The sequence below is a fragment of the Myxine glutinosa genome, chromosome 6, assembly GCF_964187855.1.
Source record: "Myxine glutinosa chromosome 6, kmMyxGlut1.1, whole genome shotgun sequence".
Lineage (NCBI taxonomy): Eukaryota > Metazoa > Chordata > Myxini > Myxiniformes > Myxinidae > Myxine > Myxine glutinosa.
Window position 1 is genome coordinate 154,985,044 of NC_136266.1, and position 21,830 is coordinate 155,006,873.

The 21,830-nt window shown below is 44.2% G+C and overlaps 2 protein-coding genes across 5 annotated transcripts in view; one reads left to right on the forward strand and one right to left on the reverse strand.

Moving 5' to 3' along the window:
* The window catches only part of SIRT4 (sirtuin 4), a 28,770-nt gene extending 20,891 nt beyond the window's left edge, over positions 1–7,879 (reverse strand). The window contains exons 1-3 of the mRNA XM_068118776.2: positions 7,766–7,879; positions 2,214–2,757; positions 505–615 (exon numbers count right to left, since the gene is read on the reverse strand). Coding sequence (XP_067974877.2) covers positions 505–615; positions 2,214–2,741 — 639 coding nt within the window. The 5' untranslated portion in view covers positions 2,742–2,757; positions 7,766–7,879. The remainder of the gene's footprint in view (positions 1–504; positions 616–2,213; positions 2,758–7,765) is intronic.
* A 472-nt stretch (positions 7,880–8,351) lies between these two features.
* Positions 8,352–21,334, forward strand: NIF3L1 (NGG1 interacting factor 3 like 1). 4 transcript variants are annotated; one of them, XM_078780800.1, is made up of 7 exons: positions 8,352–8,538; positions 9,364–9,949; positions 11,050–11,209; positions 12,278–12,410; positions 14,681–14,819; positions 19,996–20,079; positions 20,965–21,334. In XM_078780800.1, exons 2-7 carry the CDS (start codon positions 9,373–9,375, stop codon positions 21,147–21,149), a joined length of 1,278 nt encoding a protein of 425 aa, XP_078636926.1. In that variant the 5' UTR covers positions 8,352–8,538; positions 9,364–9,372; the 3' UTR covers positions 21,150–21,334. The 4 variants fall into 4 exon arrangements, with proteins under 4 accessions (XP_078636926.1, XP_067974880.2, XP_078636927.1 ...); XM_068118779.2 differs by having other exon boundaries at positions 8,471–8,560; positions 9,435–9,949; XM_078780801.1 differs by having other exon boundaries at positions 8,471–8,538; positions 9,435–9,949.
* The last annotated feature ends 496 nt before the right edge of the window (positions 21,335–21,830 follow it).

Genomic DNA, 21,830 nt, shown 5'->3' on the forward strand with positions numbered 1-21,830 from the left:
CGTTCCTCCAGTAACCCCGTCCTGGTTGAACTTCCAAAAGCCAGGCTAATTGTGCACCTGAATTCTTATTCCTCACTTCCCACATATATAGAACCACCTTCCAGAAGCTGTCACACTCTTCACTCCAGAACTTCTTGCAAGCCATCCACTGCCATCTCTTGCCATCACCAATTTGACCCATTATCGTTATTACCCCCATTTACCTTCCTTGCCAGTTTCAGTGTTTCTTCCCTTCCTCCCTCTCCTCCTTTACTGCTGGATCATTCCCTTGACATTTGTCATACGTAGTCTCTGCGCAGAATACAATACGTACTTAAACATTCAATAACAACAACCTTTTCAAGAAAACGTGGAAGACACATGGCAGAGAGAAGAGTTAATGCAGGTGTTCTATTTTTATTTCTTGTCTTTTTAACTCGGCCAGGAAGAGTTTGCATTAAAGGACAGTCGAACACTTCTAAGGACAATTTTACTAATGTACAGACTTTGTAGGTATAGACTCACCTGTGATTCAGAAAGGAGAACATCTCCATCAGGAGCTACCTCCACAGTGTCCACTCGCCAGTGTGGGTTCATCACGGCCATGCGCTTCTGCAGCTGTTCACGATGAGTTACCTACAAATGATGCACCCGGAACACAAACACAGCAACATGTTTACCCATCCCAACTTCGCTGAAATAAGCTTTTTTTGTAGTAGATGCTACCAAGCAACTTACTCAACCTTTAAGGAAAATTTGACTGTCCTTCCTCAATGTTCACGAATATGTCTATCCTTCAGACAAGCGAGACTCCAACATCTAGTTTTACATGAGGGTTAAACTTACTCATCGATTTACTCCCAAGTCAATGATAACATGTCCTGTTGGACAGGATCAATGAAGCGATAGCTCTTGTGGCACGTGGTTCCTGGTCCTGCCACAGTGAAGCAGTTTCCTATCAAACATGCAAGCAGCAGCAAAATTCATGGAAGTGCTTGAGGTACACAATTAATAAATAAAGCAAGACGTGGCTAACACCACAGAGACTAGAAGGAGTAAAGATGGAGAAAAATAGAAGTTGGAATTAAAACAGGAGCGGAGTTGATGTTTCCATTTACATCTTGCAGTTGCATTTTCGACAAACAATTATAGAGGTCTTTGAGCAGCGTAACCATGTGACGTCGCAGTGACATTTTGTCGAGCTATGCTTTACTCGTATAATTAAGCAACAACAAAAAAAAAGCACAAGGAAGAATATTTAATGCAAAAACTTTTCAGTAGCTTTATTGAATTTGCAGTAGTGCTGTTAGCAGCTTTTGTGAACTTTTCCACCTCCAGCACCTTGTGTCATTCTGAAACAAGCTTCCAGCCCCCTAATTATCTCGCCCGGTTCAGTGTGAACGACTGTATGTGGGCTCTTCCATACAGGAAGCTTACTGGTTTTAAGGACGTCATAAAGGACACAAACAACAGACACGAATAACTAAAGTAACGTGGTAAATAAGGTGGTGTAAAAGACGCTGCATCAATGGCGGTAAACGTCTGGAAAAAATTCTTTTTTACAACCTTTAAAATCTTCATCTTAGTCAAGCTCGACATACTTCCACCATTACGACCCTTTGAGATGTCACTGGTATTTGTGCTTAACGGACTGTTGTGAAGGACGGGTCACCATTCCAGCTCGGTATAAAAAAAACAAAAAAAAACAAACCTTTAGAGGCCATTTTTCCCCGCAAAGCGGGGGTTGGCCTTTTTCGGGGACCGTGGTTGTTGTTGTTTTTTTTTGTCCCCTTTTTGAAGCAATGTTTTACGGCCGGATGCCCTTCCTGCCGCCAACCCTTTTTGTCGCCTTTTACGACAAGCAGGGAATTACCAGTGAACTGGTACTCAATTAGCCGACCTCGGAAGGATGACAGGGTGAGTCAACCCCCCTGGCGTTAATTCAGCGATCGACCGGGATTTGAACCCAGGATCGTAGGATCCTAAGCTGGCACCCTAGCCGCTAGCCCAACACCAGGGTCGGTATATAAAACAAAATATTATTAATGACATATAACACCATGTGATGCATTATAATTGTGAACACTTCAGAAAAACACCTTAATAAGACAATTCTGTTATTTTTGGCCAGTGGATGTATTTTACAGGAAGTTAATGGTTGTTGTATATTTAAATTAAAATGGGAATATTATGTCACTATCATATGAGTAAAAACGGAATCTGGGGCATCTCACCTGCCCACAGTTGAGGCAAATCACCAAATATAAGCATCCATGCAGCTCCGTGCACCGCAGGCTGCCAGCTTTCTGATGCAGTGCATCAACGTTCTGCGTAACAAGCCAGTGCAAACGACCGGCTCGCTCCCAACGACTCAGTGCCAGGTGTGCTGCGTTGGGTTGGTGCTTCAAGAAGTTAGTCCAACCAGTGAAACTACGTGCCCAGTAACTCCGCCGCACTTGGGCACTTCGTACAAACATTCCATGTTCTACAGGCCGGCGTTTAGTGCGTGCAAACAGGCCTACATGCTCTGACCGATAATCTGGAATACCCGACTCTGTAGATATTCCAGCTCCGGTAATAACAAAGAGCTTTTGGCACTGCTGCACAAATTGCTTCAATTGTTCCACATCTTCAGGGCACGCTCCAGAGCACGTTGGAACAAAAGTTAAGGTTGGCCTGTTGGCCTGACAGTGCCAATATCGCACACTTTTTGCAAATGACTGCCTTCTCGAGAGGTACAGAAGTCTGCTGTGGTTCCACATGTTCTGCTTGAAGTCACTGAAAAAGGCACAATAAGTCATAAATAAAGGTATGTATGCAAATAAAATGAATGTGACGTAACACAGAATACAAATAACGCCATAGTACAGTTTCTTACTCTCAGCCTAGCGACAAGGAAGTCTTTTGCCTTTTTAGAATTGTGCAGGATACCAGGACTCAGCAATGCAACCATATTTGGTGGCGGTCACTCCAATTCAATGTTTCTCAAACGGTGGGTCGTGACCTCCAAGGGGGCCATGAGTGGCTTCCCGGGGGGATTGCGAGCTGTTTGCGCAAGTCCCCGTGATGTTCCCAATGACTTACCGATGTGAGAACTTGCATTCTCAATCTTAGTGGTGTTAAAAACTAAAGTCAGAAACAAGATGATCGATGTTGAAAGCAGGCTACAATGTTCGCTGAGTAAGACTAGTCCTCTAATTAATACGTGGGCAAAAACGAAATAAAAATGGCCCAGGTTCCAGCCTTTTTGGTACTTCTGTAGTTGGGCTTGGCACTATTGGGCCCAGCCCAGTTTTCCCCACCTGGGTTAAAAACCCCACTTCAATAAATGCAGGATTTTCCCAGTAAAGTGTTTTTTTTTCAAAATCTCCATTCCTGCCTTTTTGTTAAACCCTTGTAGGGGATAACTGAGGGTCGCAGTGACCAAACACCAGGATGTGTCGGTCGTGTGGTAAATCCGGCTGAGAAACACTGGTTGAATTCACCCCCCTTACCATAACAAAAAATGAAATCCCCTTCCCTGCTGAATAGACCGTTTCTGGCCACAAAATGATCCCGCTTTCGTGAGATTGCAAGTAGCCTGAAATTGTTAATTGCTTGGTAAACGGTTAACTTTCAATGATCATACATTCACAGGTTTTGAAGAACTAGAACGGCACTCTTCGACGGCCAATATGCCTCCGCCCACATTATTATACATACTTGTACCAAGTTTGATTTAAATCCCTTCAGCTGTTCTGAAGTATCACATTTTTACGTGACATGACCTTTGACGAATCAGTTCATCTTTGCATCATAATAGATATTTATACCTAATTTGGTCAAAACTAGTACACCCGCTCACTGCAAGAGCGGCAGGGGATCATATTATCATCATCATTATTATTATTGCCAATTATTATCACTATTACTTATGTTAGATCAGCTCATTGAAACGATCAGACTGTGCCCTGCCATTCTAAATTCCTGATAATAAAATTTACTTCCTTGAGGGTGTCGGGGGTGGGGGGAGGGGGCAACATTACAAGTCACAAAACCCCTTGGGGAATGGGGATATTGTTTCATAATACCATTAATATCATGCTATTATCATAAATGTTGTTATTTTATCTCCACCACCGAAGGTGGATGGAGTTATGTTTTCACCTCTGTCTGTTTGTTACTTGGCAAAAAAAAAGAAGTTTTTTTTGCAAGTATGTTGATCACTCCAGTGTGTGTGTTTGTTTGTGTTTGTCTGTCCGCTCACTTATACGTGCCTACAGGTCACAATTTTAAACCGATCTTCACGAAACTTCACCAAATGGTGGAGTTCGTGGTCCGACAAAATCCAATATGTATTTTAGGTCAAAAGGTCAACATAGGCCAAAGGTCAACCACTTTTTCGAATTTCTAAAATCCGATTGACTAAAATTTTCAATTTTAATCCAATTGACTTGAAATTTGAATCGAATTTACATGTCAGCAAACTGAATTCAACCACCAACTATTTTTGAGATCAGCGTCGGCCAAAAGGTCAACTTAGGCCTAAGGTCAACCACTTTTTTCGAATTTCTAAAATCCTCAATTTTCATCTGATTGACTTGAAATTTGAAGAGGATTTACATATCGGCAAACTGAATTCAACCACCAACTATTTTTGAGATCAGCATAGGCCAAAAGGTCAACATAGGCCAAAATGTCAACAACAATTTCAATTTTTCTAAAATCCTCAATTTTAATCAGATTGACTTGAAATTTGAATAGGATTTACACATCGGCTAACTCAATTGAACCACTAATCTTTTTTGAGATCAGCGTAGGCAAAAAGCTCAACATAGGCCCAAGGTCAACCACTTTTTTCACCTTTCTAAAATCCTCAATTTTCATCCGATTGACTTGAAATTTCAATAGGATTTTCATATCGGCTAACTGAATTCAACGACCAAATATTTTTGAGGTCAAAAGGATGCTCTACTGAGTGACATTCTACTTAGTTCTGTTTTGCCAAGTGTCGCTCTACGAGTGATTTTTTCAACTGTCTGTTTGTCTGTCTGTCTGTGAACAAAATATCTCAAAAAGTTGTGGACGGATTTGGACGAAAGTTGGCGGAGAGGCAGAGTATGTGACGAGGAAGAATTGATTCAATTTTGGTGAAGATTCGGATCCGGCTGGTAATTTTAAAAAAGTGATTCTTCACCATTGGGAGATGGGGCCAAAAACGATACATAGCAGGATATCTCAAAAAAGGGGTGTACGGATTTGGACGGAACTTGGTGGACCGGTTGGGTGTTTGACAAGGAAGAATCGATTCAATTTTGGGGAAGATCTGAATATGGATTCGGATATGAGAATTATTTAATTTTTAAGTGATTCTTCTTCACTATTGGGAGATAGGGCTAAAAACGATACAAACCATGATATCTCAAAAAGTTGTGGATGGATGATTTTGATTACATGCGATTCTGTATTGTGATTTTGTGGTCTAATCTAAGATACAAAACGTAAACTGTTCACCTGGCAGAGGTATGCTCTCTACTCAGTGCTGTTCTCGTCATTAGTTTTGTTATTAGAGGCATCCTTGGAAAAACGCTATGACAAAGCTAACTTAACATGGATATAACCTCAGCACGCATCCCCATCCTATTGGTGAGGAAAACCTCGTTGGGGAGGGGGACAAATGAATGCGCTACAACCTTCATTATGTAACCCTTAGTCCTCCTGTTAAGTTTGGTTGAGATTGGATAAGTAACGACCGAATGCATTGCAGTCAAAAATCGTCAGACAGACACCAAATTTGTGTATTTTTGTATTTTGTATGACGATCCCATCACTGGTTCATAAGTTAGCTGGGTATCAGAATTTTTACCGAATGGGACCTGTGACCTTTGACCTATTGACCCCATTATGTACTCGGTTCATCTTTGCATCATTATACAAACTTGTACCAAGTTCGATTTAGATCCCTTCAGCCGTTCTTAAGCTATCAGGGTAACGAAAACCTATCACGGACAGACTAACACCCTTGCACCGGCCCTGGCAGGATGGAGGTAGTCCAGGCTGTACCAAGTCTTTGACATATTATCCAAGGGAGGCGCAAAGCGCCCCTCCCTTTTTATAAGGGATCGTTTCTCTGCATGCAGCTTTAACATGGGGACTGAAAATACATTTCTCGACTTCCACTGGATGAAATCGGTTGCAAATTTCAGAAGTAAATGCTTTATATGTTGAGGTAATATGTTTCGAATTTCAGCAACGTCTGTTTCCACATTCTTGAGTTTTATTTAGAAAACACTCCAAATCACGTTGGTGTCTGTCCATCCGTCCTTCCGTCCATCCGCCCAAAATGTGTTGGCGCTCATATCTCAAGGACTATACACTGAAACCAGCTGAAACTTGGAATATACATCGGTCAATAGGTCTAGTTAATGGCTTTCGAAACAAATTCCACCAAAGTGCTATAATTTTTGCTTTAAAATTAAATATATATTAATATATATACATAAATAAATAAATATATATTTTAAAAATATATAAATAAATATATATATGTATATATACATAAACATATACATATACACTTTATAACTTGCATCATTATACAAACTTGTACCAAGTTCGATTTAGATCCCTTCAGCCGTTCTAAGTTATCAGGGTAACGAAAACCTATCTATTATTACACAAATCTAACATGCTGGCCCAATGGCCTAACGGATAAAGCATCAGACTCCCCAAGCTGGGGATTGTGGGTTCAAATCCTGTCTGGGTTGAATATTCCCCCCTTCCTTACTTTTTCGAGTCTTTTATATCGTCCTGAATAATGAACAAATAAACATCTTGTACAATGAGCAAATGCATTCTTGGGTAAAATGCCAGGGGCATAGAAAAGGCCTCTTTATATAAGGGTATGTGCCATGTGGCAAAGTATAGGAAAGAAGGGACATCCCATAGCTTGTAACAAACGCCAAACAATACAAAATAAGGGGCATTCAAAAAAAATCTTGCTGTGCATGCGGGACGACCCTTGTGTTCTCAGGAGGAACCAAGTAATGCTCTAGAAACGTTCATATAATGGGGCGCCCTACATCTGGCAAATAAGATACATTTACTTCTTCATGCAGGCGTATGAATCAAATTGGCACACCTTTATATGAACTTTTCTCGAGCATTACTTGGTTCCTCCTCAGAACACATGGGTAGTCCAGCATGCACACAAGATTTTTTTGAATGCCCCTTATTTTGTATTGTTTGGCATTTTCTACAAGTTATTCTTTGCTTTGTTATTCTATTTATTTGTTATTATATACAAGTTATTCTATTCTAAAGTCCCTTCTTTTCTATACTTTGCCACATACCCTTATATAAAGGGGCCTTTTCTATGCCCCTGGCATTATACCCAAGAATGTTATATGCCACAGCGCCATCTGTTGGACCTTCCGTGTAGTAAACAAGGCGGATACCGTGCCCGTGGACACACTTGTACTTGTCTCCACCTCGTCTGTTGTTCCTCGTTTTGTTGGTGGAACACACAACAGGCAGGTTAACGAATATAACGGCGGATAATAACAAGCGCAAAGGAAGTTCATGAACCTCAAAATACCGCGACTCTCGGGTTCCAACTCATAATAATATTAATATCCCGCTCCTCGAGCACTTTGAATGACCCTCGTAAATAAAATAACCGAAGTAACCAGTTTAGCGATTTAATCAAATAAATAAAGCACTTGCATGGAGGAGCTGCCAAAGCTGGAAACTCTCACATTATATATGAAGCAAAATACACAATAAGTGTTTTTAAAACATTACTTACCAACACCGATTAACGAGAACGTCAATTGGCTGGTTGTTGTTGTTGTTGTTGTGTTTTGATCCTCAATCCCAGAGAACAATGCAGACTGTAGAGTCACCACCAATACGCTTGACTGCCAATTGTTGCTTTTTTAAACTCTTAATAACAAAGTTTAATGCTCCAAATGTGTTTTTTGCATTTCACTTCGGATTTACTTAAATTAAAACACCCTCTCGGAAAATCGTGCGGTAAAGTTGACCAATCGGGCTTGCAAATGGCAATATACACCCCAAGTAAATCGTTTCCGTTAGGAATACAATGTCCGCAGTTGCAAGTGCCATAAATGGAGATATTAGTAATATTTGGCTGCAAAAATCGCCTGAATGAAAATGTCCGTAATATTAGGACAGATACCTCCAATATTGGTGGATAAGACTGTCAGCCAGACTCGGTGACGTCATGGCTTGAGCTTCTGCTCTTCGCCTGGACGGTCAATGGTTCAAACCCCGGCTAAGTTGTACTAAAGATTAAAGATGATTCCTACGTGCTGCTTCATTTCTTAAATAAACGGAGTTTTTATTTTTATGGGGATTTTTCATGGTGTGGTGAGTACCAAGATGGCGGCCGGTGACTTCAATTTTTTCAGCAAACCAGTGATCCAGTTATATTTAGATCAGTGATTCAAACCCACCCCACATCTTCCCTCAAAAAATAAGAAGAAGAATCACACAGTAGAAGTGCTTCCGCTTCAGTTTCAACGGGAACTTCCGGTCGATTTCCTTTCTCATTCTGAGGTCTGTACCGAATGAGCGTTTCGTAAGTCAAGGTTTTCGACAAGTTTTGCAAATAATAGAGACTGATTCCTAAAATAGAGAATGACCTTAGTTAAATTCGAGTGTGTGTGGGGTAATTATAATCCAGACTCGTTTTCTGAAGGAAAAGGATCCGACTACAAAATGCTGATCAATGTGCAAGTAGTGGTTCGTGTGTAGCAATGTTGGTTGCATCATTTTCTGGGGGCGTGGCTGTGTTGCTGATGCAGTGCCCCCGTTACCAGCCAGCTGGGACTCATTTTCTCGACCTCGGAAGGATGACAGGATGAGTCAACCCACCTGGTTTTAATCCGGCAGCTGAGACTGAGAGGGGGCTCAAACTCAGGACCCTAAGGCCTAAGATCTGAAGCCAGCCATCTTAATTATCATATATAATATCTTAGCTTTGAACATCCTTAAAGTTCAGCACATTTCAAAACAAAAAATAAAAAAAATTGAGAAACCAGGCCTTGAGTGACAACTAATATACATTTTGTCGTCATGGTGGCCATCTTGATTCTTTTTGGAATGGCTCGCGTTTTATATCAAGAAAGTGACCCCTATAGATCATTTTTTGAAAATTTGGTGCCTGTATCACAATTTGAACGATTCGGGCCAAAATATGCAGTTATCTTCTGGGACAGAACAAGGCCCTCAACTCGAAAACTTTATGGAAACCCTATTAAATACCCCATACATCCCTCTTTTTATTCCAATGTCCTTCCGACCCTTTTTCTTTCTTCTCTGATAATTTGGAGGTCTGTATAAGTGAAAGTCGTGCTTTTCGTTATGAAATGTGTCTGGCAGGTCTTTCTGATGCCTTTTTGTCGGAGCATTTGCAGAAGAGGAAACTTATGGAAATCGCTGTCGTCCTACAGAAATCCACCTCGTGCTTCACAGATACCATTGTTGGCACTGCTGAAACGCACATATTTACACCACTGCAACTCAAATAGTGTGATACAGCCTTCTTTTCGAGAAATACCGGTAATTGTGAGTGCTCGAGGATTGTTTACCGGAGGTCCAGTCTCCGCAGGCATGGAGTTGCAGGATGTTGTGTCGGCACTGGAAGCCTTCGCTCCCACACATTTGGCAGCTGAATGGGACAACGTAGGTCTGCTGGTCAAACCAAGTGAGGAACACTTGGTTCAGACGATGCTCCTCACCATTGACCTAACTGAAAGCGTTCTTGAAGAAGCGTTACGTGTGCAGGCTCAGATGGTGCTGGCCTACCATCCACCCATCTTTCACCCTCTGAAGACGCTTTCTGGGCGCACGTGGAAGGAACGCCTGATTGTGCGGTCACTCGAGAACCGCTTGGCCATTTACTCTCCACACACAAGCTACGACGCCATGGCTGGAGGACTTACTGACTGGCTGGCACAAGCTTTTGGTGAGTTTATTGCCTAAAGGTTAACTTACTGTATTTGCAATTAAAATTCCAACGAGTGTTGTTTTTTTACAATATATAAATTTTAATAAAATCCTGATGAAATGTGGGTTTTGAAGACAAAATCGACTAAAACAAGATGTGAACACTTTTTCCCTGCAACCTGTCACAGGTACACAAGAGCTTCACGTTGCTGTTGTTGTTGCTGTTGGGGGCTCTTTTTTTTTTATTTTTTATGTGCACCCATTGGTCAAATTGCTGCTGGACCACACCCACATCTGTCGCTTGATTCCACCCACCATAGTGCCGAGACAAAATATGGCCACCATCTTTGTCCTGGTGGGCCTAACGCATTAGGCATGTATAGGCCTTTGCTGATCATACACTGTCCGGCTTTGTTGCGTCATATTACCATTGGCTTTGTTTGGGTGAAGTGTTAAATTATTAGTGAGGTTTAATCAAGCCCGTACGTGCCTCCTTAAAAAAATAGCGTTACGCAATTTTTGAACAGGTCCATATGCAAGTTAAATGAACGTTTCCCAATCGGCCCGTTAACGGATTTTTAAAGCCAATTCAGTCACGCTTAATAGCAAAGTCCTGTACCTTAAATGACCGACCACGCACAGGTTTTTATAAACAAAAGGTTTGTTACCACAGAGAGAGCGGGAGGGCGGAAACTTGGTGACTGAATAAATCTTTGACGTTCTTGAGGCCCAAGCCTAGATCTACTGTAATCTACTGTATACAACCCAGAGAGGACCATAACACAACCCTTCCTGTAGCTCCTGTTCGGAATGGATGCACTAGTTGCCTGAAACCAGCCCCAGTTGTCCGTCAAATTCGTAATTGATATTGAACTAAACCGTGAAGGCCCTCGGTGATGAATTGTGCAATACCTTCAACAGCAAGGATGAGGAAGATGAGTGGACAGAGGAGGTGAAAAATATATATTTTGTGTCGCATGTTGTGACCACAGTGGGGTCATTCTTGTTTTTCTATCTGAATGAGGTTTTAAAAAAAATCCTCAGGATACATCTTGTATAATACGACATTATGTCACATGGTCATTGGTCAAGCAAACGTTTGTATTGTCATCTTTCTAGGAGAGAGCACGGTGTCTGTTCTGCAGCAGTGTTCACCATCACCCCATACGAGTTGTGGCCATTACCACTTGTCAACAACATTGCATGGCGAGGATGCTATAAACGCCTCTGTGAATTTGCAGAGTATTACAGGCAACACTCCCAAAGTCATACAAATGAGGTATCTATCTATATATCTATAAATATGAGAGTTATGTCTGTATGAAGCCTTTTCTTTGATTATTATACAATTCCATGTCCCTGGGCCAATTGCCTCAAAATTAGCTGTACCACATTTATGAAACGTGCGAGATCAACGTCACAATATGAAATTGCAATTCTTAATCAAATCAATTTTTTAAAACGAGAAGGGCACTCGGTGGAGCACATACCTCCGCCAGGTAATACCTGATCCAGTCGAGCATATCGGGCCCAACAATTTTTGGGAATATTATGCTATATATCGTTTTTGGCCCTATCTCTCAATGGTGAATGAGTCCGTTTTAAAATTAAATAATTATTGTATCTTGATCCAGATTCGGATCCTCACCAAAATCGAATCAATTCGTCATTGTCACATACCCAACGTGTCCACCAAGTTTTGTCCGAGTCTGTCCATAACTTTTTGAGACATCCTGCACACAGACAGATAACCTCCGTCCACCATTGTCGAGCGGAGGTAACAAAAAATAACGCCGCTCTATCCGATGGAACGTTTTACAGACGAACCAATATCAAATTTTATGTAAAAGTTTTTTCACATTTTGACCCCTCTGACCCTTCAACTTCCATGTCCTTCAACTTCAACAGTTGAAGTCCCCACCCCCTGAGCCATGACCTGGGGATCAAATCGAAAAATTGTTACATATAGCATGCGTCCCCCAATGTTGATTGCATATACAGTACATACAAAGTTTCATTAAAAAACGTTTCAGTATGTACTTGCAATTGCATTTTTTGGTATTTGACCTTTTGACCCCACCCCGTTGGACAGGGCCAAAAATGATACTGCTCTTGCACCTTCAAGCCAAGTGGTGAAATTCCTGGACTAACCAAATCCCATAGGACCATTCAAAAAGAGTTATTGTATACCAACACCTGCCCAAATGCTAAATCTACAGGGGCACTTGCATCATTAGTAAAGCCAGAACTCGTTAACGATTCAACCATCAGCCAGTTGCTGCATGCACAATAATTAACCTTCTTCCTTTGCTTTCAGTAAAATTACTTCCTGTCTTTGCTCTGGCAGGAGAGATGGTGCTGACAACGCTACTGATGTCATAATGTCAATGAACTGCACAGAGCAGGTCCTGCTGCAGGTGTTGCAGTGCTTGTCCAAGTATGGAGCCCGTGCACGAACAGAAATCAACGCTGTGCCCACGGTAGGATACAGTACGGAAGTGAAAGTCTCATTTAAGTTCATTGTCGCATCATTTTAAACCGTCGTCTTCGTTTTTGTTTTTTTTTCAAAATGAGCGAAAAGCCTTTTGGAGAGAGGATAGTTGTTACCTTCGCCACCGAAGGTGTACCCTCTTCAAATGGCACCACAGCCGATTCCGCTCGTGAGAAGGCCGAATGCCTCAATTCTATATTTGCTTCAAAATATTGTGTCCCCAACCCCTCACTCTCGGTACCTATTCTTCTCTGTCATACCCAACTGCTCCTGGACCCTTGTCTTTTGCACCTGAGAATATGGAGAAGGTACTTTCAACTCTCGACTCTGACTGATACTGGACTGGACAGCATCAGCTCATGTGTCCTAAAAACCTACTCTCCTGCTCTTATACATCCTCAGCCATTTTCACCTGATATTTTGTCCTCGGTCATCTTCAATCTGCTTGGAAATCCAACAACATCACTGCATTACATAAAAAGGAGAAAAAACTGATCACCTCAACTACAAACATATCAGCTTACTTCCAATCAACAGCAAGGTCATGAAATCCCTCAATGCACTTGATATGAAATCCTTCCTTTTCTCCAACAACCTCATCTCATCAGATCACCAACTTGGTTTCAGACGAGGTCACTCAACCGTGGCTGGACCTGCTGCTTCTACTCACCCAACAATGGATGGAGGCCCTCAATGTCAGACATGACATCAGACCTGTCTCTCTGGACATATCTCGAGTTTTCGATACAGTCTGGCATCCCACCTTGCTCTCCAAACTGTCTGCCTATGGAATCCAAAGCCAACTCCACACATGGCTTGCTGACTTCCTCTACTCTTGTAGCCAAAGTGTAGCACTCAACGGAATCCTTTCATCTCCTCTTCCTGTCAAGGCTGGAGTGCCCTGAGGCAGCGTTCTGGGCCCATTCCTATTCCTGATCTTCATCAATTATCTCTCTGACTCTCTGGAAAAGCCTCTTAATTTATTTGCTGATGACGCCACCCTCTGCCGTGATAACCCTCATCCTTCAGACCGGCAGGCTGCAGCCTCTTCCCTCTCCTGACGTTGAAAACATCACAAGCCAGTCAAACACTTGGAATATGTCTTTCAATCCTGACAAATCTCACTCTCACTATCTCTCTCCGAAAGGACCGTCTAGACAGCAAATGCTCCTATCTACTTTCTTAACAATCCTTTTAAGGAGGTTCAGCCATTGGAACTCATGGGTCTCATTATCAGCCATGATCTTTCTTGGGCAAACCATATTACAAAATTGTCTGCTATACCCAGCCGCTGAGTGGGCATCCTCCATCGTACAAAGTCCTTTCTTGGCACACCTGAACTCTTATCCACCTACAAGGCCTTCATCCACAGCTTGGAGTACTACTGTCCCCTCTGGCCTAGCTCCACTGCCTCACATCTGTCACAGCTTGACGCCATAAAAATTAATGCCTTCAAGATTATTGGAATCTCCCGCGATTAAGTCTAGTCGATGAGCTTATCACTTTCACTTCGCAATCACAGACAGGTCAGTGGTCTCTGTCTTCCACCACCTCCTTTCTGGTCTTGCACCCTCTGCTCTCTCTCCATGTTTCCCCTAAAACTACCTAAATCCAGGATCACTGCTCACCTCCACTCATTCATTCCACTTTTCTCCCGCCCGTGGAATCAATCAACTTCCACATCCTCTTCAACCTCATTCTTCTCTACAGGTCTTTAAGACAGCTGTTCACCACCACCTCATCCCCAATGTCCCCAATAAAAAACCATGATCTTTTCTACCCCCCCCCCCCCCCCCGTTAATGCCCACCTCATTCCAAGTTTCCAGTTTTTCCTTCCTGAGAGTTTGCTTCTGTATCCACCTTGTTGATGCCGTGTGTCCCCCACTACCACTCATCCCTCCCCACACCCATTATTTGTACAAGTCTCCCTCTATTTTGCCCTTCAACGTTGCTGTTGTTGTTTCCCCATCTCACTACTGCTCCTTTTGTTCTGTTATGTCCTGATCCATTCAGTGTTGTAACTGTTCCACGAACCTCGACTCTGTTTACAAAAAAGAAAATCTCTGCGCAGCTGGTGCAACCACCTCCCCTCTCGACTCTAGACTCTAGATAGTCACAGCAATGCCTTTCCTTTTCCAGGAAACTCTGTAATTATTTAAACTAAGCACATTTAACTTGTGTGATTATGTACCGTAAACATTAGCCCTTTGATGAATGTCTTTATTGGGATGTGATCATTTTGATGTATTTACATTGCAGGTATCACTGCCTAACACGGGCATCGGAAGACTCTGCCAGTTCAAGGAACCAATGTCCATCAAGGATGCTGTGCAGAGGGTAAAGGAACATCTGGGTCTACCCCTAGTGCGCCTGGCTTTAGGAACCCAGCACGTAGAGGGTGAGCACCATCTGAAAGACCTATTCAAGGATGGGAAATCTGCTCCTCTCTCTTTATATTGTTGCGGTTTTGTAAATAAAGGCAACCCCCCATAGTTAGTTACACCACAACATGTAGCCTCGCTTAGTTAGTTATTTCTTATTAAATGTGAAGAATAGTCTCCGTCCCAGTGTTAGTATGCGTTGAGGCAGGTAGAGTAATGGTAGGCCTCATTGAAGCCTAAAGTGCCTGGTCATGGGCATAGGACAGGCCTTGCAGGCCTGAGAGAGGAGCTGGAGGGCGTGGCCGGTGAGCAGCGAGCAGCCAATGGGAGCTGAAGGGAGTGGCCGAGGGTGACCAATAAGGGGCTGTCACGACACGTGACCCCAGGCGGCCAATGGAGGCCCGTGTAACATTCGAGTGGGGCTCCGGGGGGGCTATAAAACCCGGCCCAGACCCCTGCTCTCTCTGGATTCTCTGGCTCGGCACTCTGAACGCTCTCTTGCAGTAGCCCCGATCTCTCTGCCTGCACTCCCTGCATACGCGCTCTGCCTCGCTGACCTTGAGATACGCTCCTCGGATTCCTGCTACGTGCACGACCGTGATCAACGCCCCTGCCGCGAACATCCCCGACTGTAGTGTCCTGGGGTTGGAGCGATCCTTGGGGGTATCCGCCAAACGAGCCTGTCCAGGCAAACTGCACGAGCGGCCGCGCTTTGGGCGCATTCCCCTCTTTCTTCTCTTCCCCAAACAAATCTGAGGGCCCTTGTCTGGGGATGTAGGTAAGGCCGTTAAGATTCTTCGCTGTGTCCCTTTTCTATGAATACTGTAAATTTGTGAATCAATCCTGTGGTTTGTTTCCAACCTGGCCGTCATCGTCCTTTCACCATTGACCTAGCATTACACGAATTAAAACCGCTCGACCGGGTTCGATAGTGTTAACGGCACAAGTTAAGTGACGCACAACCGCTCGGGCGTTAAATACCGGCGTGACTCGTGCGAGGTTCAGTCCCCGTCCTCACGGCTGCGTGTGTTGAAGGTACTCGGGTCGTGACCGTTAACCCTTCCACACGTAGCTCCGGGCTCAGCGGCTGGAATTGCTTAGCAATCCGTCCACCACGAGTATAGTGTGGGTGGCGGCCTCGTGAACTCGGAGTTCGAGGGGGAGCAGAGCTTAACCCCCCCTTAGTACGTCGACGAGCCCGAGATCCGCAACAAAATTGGTAGTCAGGAGTGGGATTTGAACCCGACACCAACGTGGGATATTTGGACCTGGAGTGCGCTTCACGTACTCAAAATTTACGAGCGTACAAAATTCAGTTCAAAAACAAATTTTTTTGAGCTCGTGCAATGGCTGGCCAAGACGACCAGGTGCAGGTGGGAGTAGAAAATATGGACGAATTAATGACCCAGGACCAGCAGGAACAATTGTTAGAAGGGGAAGTTGATGAGGGTGCAGCAGGAGGAGGAGAAAATGGCGGCGCCTCACGTGGCGGCGGAAGCCGAGCCCGCGGTGCCACGGGATATGGGCCTATTTATGGCACAAATAAGGGCATACATGGTCAAGACAAGTAATGAAATAACAGAGTCAAGATGTGACTGGAAAAAGATGGTTGAAAAAATGGACACCATGCTTGATCGAATGGACACCATGATAAATGAATCAAGGTGTGACACGAAAAAAATGGGGGAGGACATTGAGCGTCAGATGAGCAGGGAGGCAGCAGTGGTACGCGACGAGGTGATGCGGTGCGAGGAACGCGTAGAAGGGGAGATTTCGGAGGCACACCAGGAAATAAAGGAGGGAGAAGAAGGAAGGATTAGAATTGAAAAGACGGAAGGAGAGACAGAGAATGAATCAAGGGAGGAAGTAGTGGAATATGTACAAAGTTCGTGTTCGCACCGTGATGACATGCTTGCTGACCAAATAAAAAGTTTGCAGGTGCTGGAGGAGAAGCGTGGGAGGAGAAGCCCCGAGGTGAGTGGCGATGATGGCGGAAATGTGTTTGGTGCGAGGGGAGGCTCGACGAGCTTGGGGGTCGGGATAGACCCGGGCGTTCGCGAAAGGCCCATTGTGAGGTGTGCGACTGGTACGGAGTGTGTGGAGCGAGAGTGCGTACCGGAGTGTGTGGAGCAAGAGTGCACACCAGAGTGTGTGGAGCGAGAGTGCACACCGGAGTGTGTGGAGAAGGAGTGTGCATCGGGGTGTGCGATGACGGAGTGTGTGAAAGGCGTGTGTGCGCCTAGGTGTGCAAGTACGAGTACGGAGTGTGAGAGAGAGTGCACACCGGAGTGTGTGGACAAAGAGTGCACACCGGAGTGTGTGGAGAAAGAGTGCACACCGGAGTGTGTGGAAAAAGAGTGTGCGCCGGGGTGTGCGATGACGGAGTGTTCGAAAGGCGTGTGTGCGCCTGGGTGCGCGAGTATGGAGTGGGTAGCGGGTTGTGATGACGCAGCCCAGGCATCGACACCGACCGGGGTAGTGCTTAGCGTGACGAGTAGCGTACGCGAGCCCCCTGTGAGTTGTGTGCCGCGGGGACCGGAGGGAATCGGTGCTGCGTCGGTCTAGCAAGGACCGGCGTGCACGATTCGTGCCTCCGGTATGGTTGGCGCCGTACCGCAGCAAGGGCGGTCGGCGGGGTTCGAGGGGTAATTTGGATTTTCGGAGCCACGCACCTTACCGGGTGAGGTGCTCTGACCGTGGCCGGTTGGGTCATGGTGCGTGGGACCGAAGGGCCCCGCACAGGGATGGGGCCCGGCACTTGGGCCCATCAATCCCTCCCCCCGCGGATCGTCAATGCCGGATGGACAACCCATACAGGCGACCAACCACCCGCATGGATCGCTCGGCCCTTAGAGGTGATCAACGCCCCTGCCGCGAACATCCCCGAATGTAGTGTCCTGGGGTTGGAGCGATCCTTGGGGGTATCCGCCAAACCGGCCGCGCTTTGGGCGCATTCCCCTCTTCCTTCCCTTCCCCGAACGAATCTGAGGGCCCTTGTCTGGGAACGTAGGTAAGGCCGTTAAGATTCTTCGCTGTGTCCCTTTTCTATGAATACTGTACATTTGTGAATAAATGCTGTGGTTTGTTTCCAATCTGGCTGTCATTGTCCTTTCACCATTGGCCTGGCATTACACGAATTAAAACCGCTCGATCGGGTTCAAAATGGCCCAGGTCCAGAATGGATTGGGCCCAGAATGTGCAGGAAACGACAGTTACTACCATTTAATGGATTTTGGATCTTGTGGGAGCCCCTCCTGTGAACATTGCAGGCTTGGCGATGTATTTAATGGATGTCTGCAATTGGAAAGTCAACGCTGTGTGCCTTTACCAAGTAATGGTAACAAACCCTTTGGCAAAATACATCTTTGTGGCGTGAGAATACACAAAGGGCATATCGGGTGCCTCTGAACACCAATGGGAAGGGCATATCTGGGGCTTATGAATGTACAGGGTTAGTTTAAAATGATGGCAGTTACTAATAATAATGATGGGAGGGCGAGAGGTGAGAGCTGTGAGGGCTGTTATAAATAGTATTTGGTTTCAGGCCCACAATAAGAATTATGTCAGATTTTTGCATCTATTGCTAAAAGGAGATGTATGTGTGTGCGTGCGTGCATATTGAAAATGGCAACATAGTTCTCCAACTGTGATTAAGATGCTGTCTATCTCGAGCAACATCTACGTCAATATTACTGGCACGACAAGGACATCCGTTGCCTTTAGAACCTCGTTACTTTTCTTTATTACTAGCGGTAACCCGTGAAAATCACGGGCATAAATAGTGTTTATGTTCATACAAACTAACTTGTTAAGAAGTGAGTATTACCATAAATCCACATATTTAACTTGGTGCAGCATTTTAGGTGCCTGCCGCCTGCCGCTTCTTTTCAAAATAATTGTGTCAGTTGGCACCAACATTCATTCTGGCGGATCTCCTGAATATCGCTTTGTATTCAACTGCAGTATTGTCTCTTATAGTGTGGTTACTGGTAAGTATCCCCTTTACATTTCTGATCGCATTTGTATTAAAAGGCGTAGCATGCCTCTCGAGTCGCTGCACGTCCGGCACACATCGGGACGTCTTCTTTTTCTCCTCGGTATCAAGTGCAGCATCTCACTGTGCGTAAAACAAAATGGCGCGAGTTATTCAAAACTTTTCACTGATTTTCAGCTTTTATTCCACACTTATGGACATTTGGAGACATAGGTATGCTTATATGGAAGGGTTAGTCATAACTACATAGTATCACACATATCTTAGGGCGACAGGAGCAATAGCTGGAGAGAAGTTCCGATTACAAACTTCAGAAATAAGCGTTTTAATGATATAGATTCTGCCAACACAGACCGACACTCATCCTTATAAATCCTCGTTTTCCCATTGTAAGAACAAGTCAGGAGACGACGATGGTTCACGAGCGAACGGTATTCAATGACAAAGGACGGACTATAACCGAAACATGCCCGGACAGGCCAGGCCTGGAAATGTCAAAACGAAGGTTACTGACCTTGAAATGAGATAGAAAATAATGTATAATCAGTTATGAGGTTAGTTAGCTACACAATACCGAAAATTCGGTTCAATTCTGACAATTTTGAAAATTTGACCTTTGTGACCTTCAAAGATCAAAGATCGTAGATTCTGAAATTTGTTGGAAAACTTGTATTTCATGATGTATGTGATAATATAAGATCATGTACGACATTTCACCCTATCAGGAAGCAAACAATGTAATAAAACCATAAAAAATCGACTTTTCTAAATTTCGTGACCTTGTGACCTTGACCTTCGGGCGAAAATGAAAAATCGAGCTCCGTGGGGCTAGACACATGACATTGGCCTAACCAAATACCGAAACCCTTGTCAGATTCCACCAAACCCTCGGAGAAGATGTAGCTTGAACTCGATTACCCCCTAAAAAGACATCTTTTTCGGGCGTGGCTCCGCCCACAATGAGCGCAATCCGCCCACTCGAGGCAGGACATAACTAGATCATGATATCAACCTCCCACCCAAGTTTCATCAAGATTGAATGATATCATCGGGTAGTTACGCTGTGGACAGACAGACAGACTCGCACACACACACACACACCCATGACGAATATAGTGGTCACTTGATAACTCGTGAACCAATAGTAGACAGCATACCTTTTACTTCAATTGTTTTGTTTTTGTGGGGGTTTTTTGCAGAGTCAAAGATACAGTCTGTGGCCCTGTGTGCTGGCTCGGGTGGCAGTGTACTCAAGGGGGTTAAGGCAGACATGTATCTCACAGGTATGTATACTAATTCGAAAAAATAACCTTTATCATGGAGCTGTTGTTTTTGTTCTTCAGCCTTGTAAATGTATTGCGTTCTGTTTGTGTTTATACTAAGTCTGGGGTAATGTAAAAAATGTGATTGTAAATGTGGTTCTTGTTAGTACCGTACCGGTTTCACTGGAGGGGAATATAGATTTGCCCTCCGTCTGTCCGTCTGTCCGTCTGTCCCATCCGTGGTTTTCCAGACTTCCCACCCATACCCTTTAACATAACCAACTGAAACTTGGTACATGGCTTTATTATAAGTTACAGAACATGTTCGAGTTTCGGGACGTTTCCCGAAAGTTATATTATATTATTTTATTTCACGGAGTTATATTCTTTTTGAACTTGGAAAATATCACATATTATACATGGGTCAATTTTCAACTGCTACGACTCCACCCCTATGCTTTATACACATGGGCTGGACAGATGCCCTGACTCCACCCCAATTAAAATCATGCACCACCATTCCATGAAGCAGCACAGATTTGTAGGCCTTAGGTCTGGGTGTTAGACCATGGCCCAGTGCAATTGTAAAGATCCCAGGTATATAACCACGATGTATTATGATATGTTAATCGGGCAAAATGGAGAAGATTGTCATGGGGCCCGCAAGACTAACACCCGCTCTAACAGGGAAAATGGCCCTAAAATGCCTGTTGTTGTTGTTGTTTTAAGATGTGTGCATGTTTTTGCTTTATGTATGTACATCGGGTGTTTTTATTATTTTTGGCACAGAACGCGGAATTATACACCACCCAAATAAAGGGTTGTGTTTGCTGATACTTAACTGAAACTTGGTAGGGGACATGAATTGCAAAGCGATTCTCTCTCTTGTCTCTTCCTGCTTTTCAGGAGAAATGCCACACCACGAGGTGTTGGATGCAATAGCAGAGGGTACCAGCGTCATTCTCTGTGACCACAGTAACACCGAGCGTGGTTTCCTGCCCCACCTCCGTAATATCCTTGTGGAGAGACTTCAACAGAAAGTCAAAGTTGTTGTATCTGCAGAGGATAAAGATCCACTCAATATTTTATAACATAGCAGTAGTTGGTCTATCGGCCGTAATACCAAATCCATCATCCCTGAACTGACTGCAATGGATTAGAGTGTAAAACTTGAAAGCTTTATTCGTGCCGTATTGTCAATTTGCCACATAACTATGGAGCAGTTGTCATTGGAAGGATGTATACAATAAATTTAAATACTCCTTTGCATATTGCATGAACGTTGTCATGTGTTTAACATGTGATTCACTGCATGGTGAAACCCGTGGACCCCCGAAGGACGCTAGTGTGCGGAAGGTAAAGGACCAAAGCCGAGATGAGTAGAAAACGACATATGAGCCAATTAATGTGTGCAACTTGGCACGGTTGCCAGAGTTTATAAAAGCTGTGCGGTGAGGGAGGGAGGGCGGGTGGAGAGGAGTGAGCAAGAAACGCTGAAGCTGATTGGGCAGTTGGCATGCGGCAAGAGAACACGAAGAGGAGGTGAGGAAGCTGCAGGCAGAACTCAGAGCACCCAAGCAAGTTGGTAATGCAGAGCCCACAAGACTTGGCCCAGCCCAATGTCTCTCCCACCAGCACCGCACCCCCACATGTACAGTCACGTGAAAAAGTAAGTACACCCCATGTAAAGTTTAGACTTTTTCAACATACAGCTATTTGATCGTCATTTCAACAATATTGATAAAGGTGATATAATATAACAAATATCATGA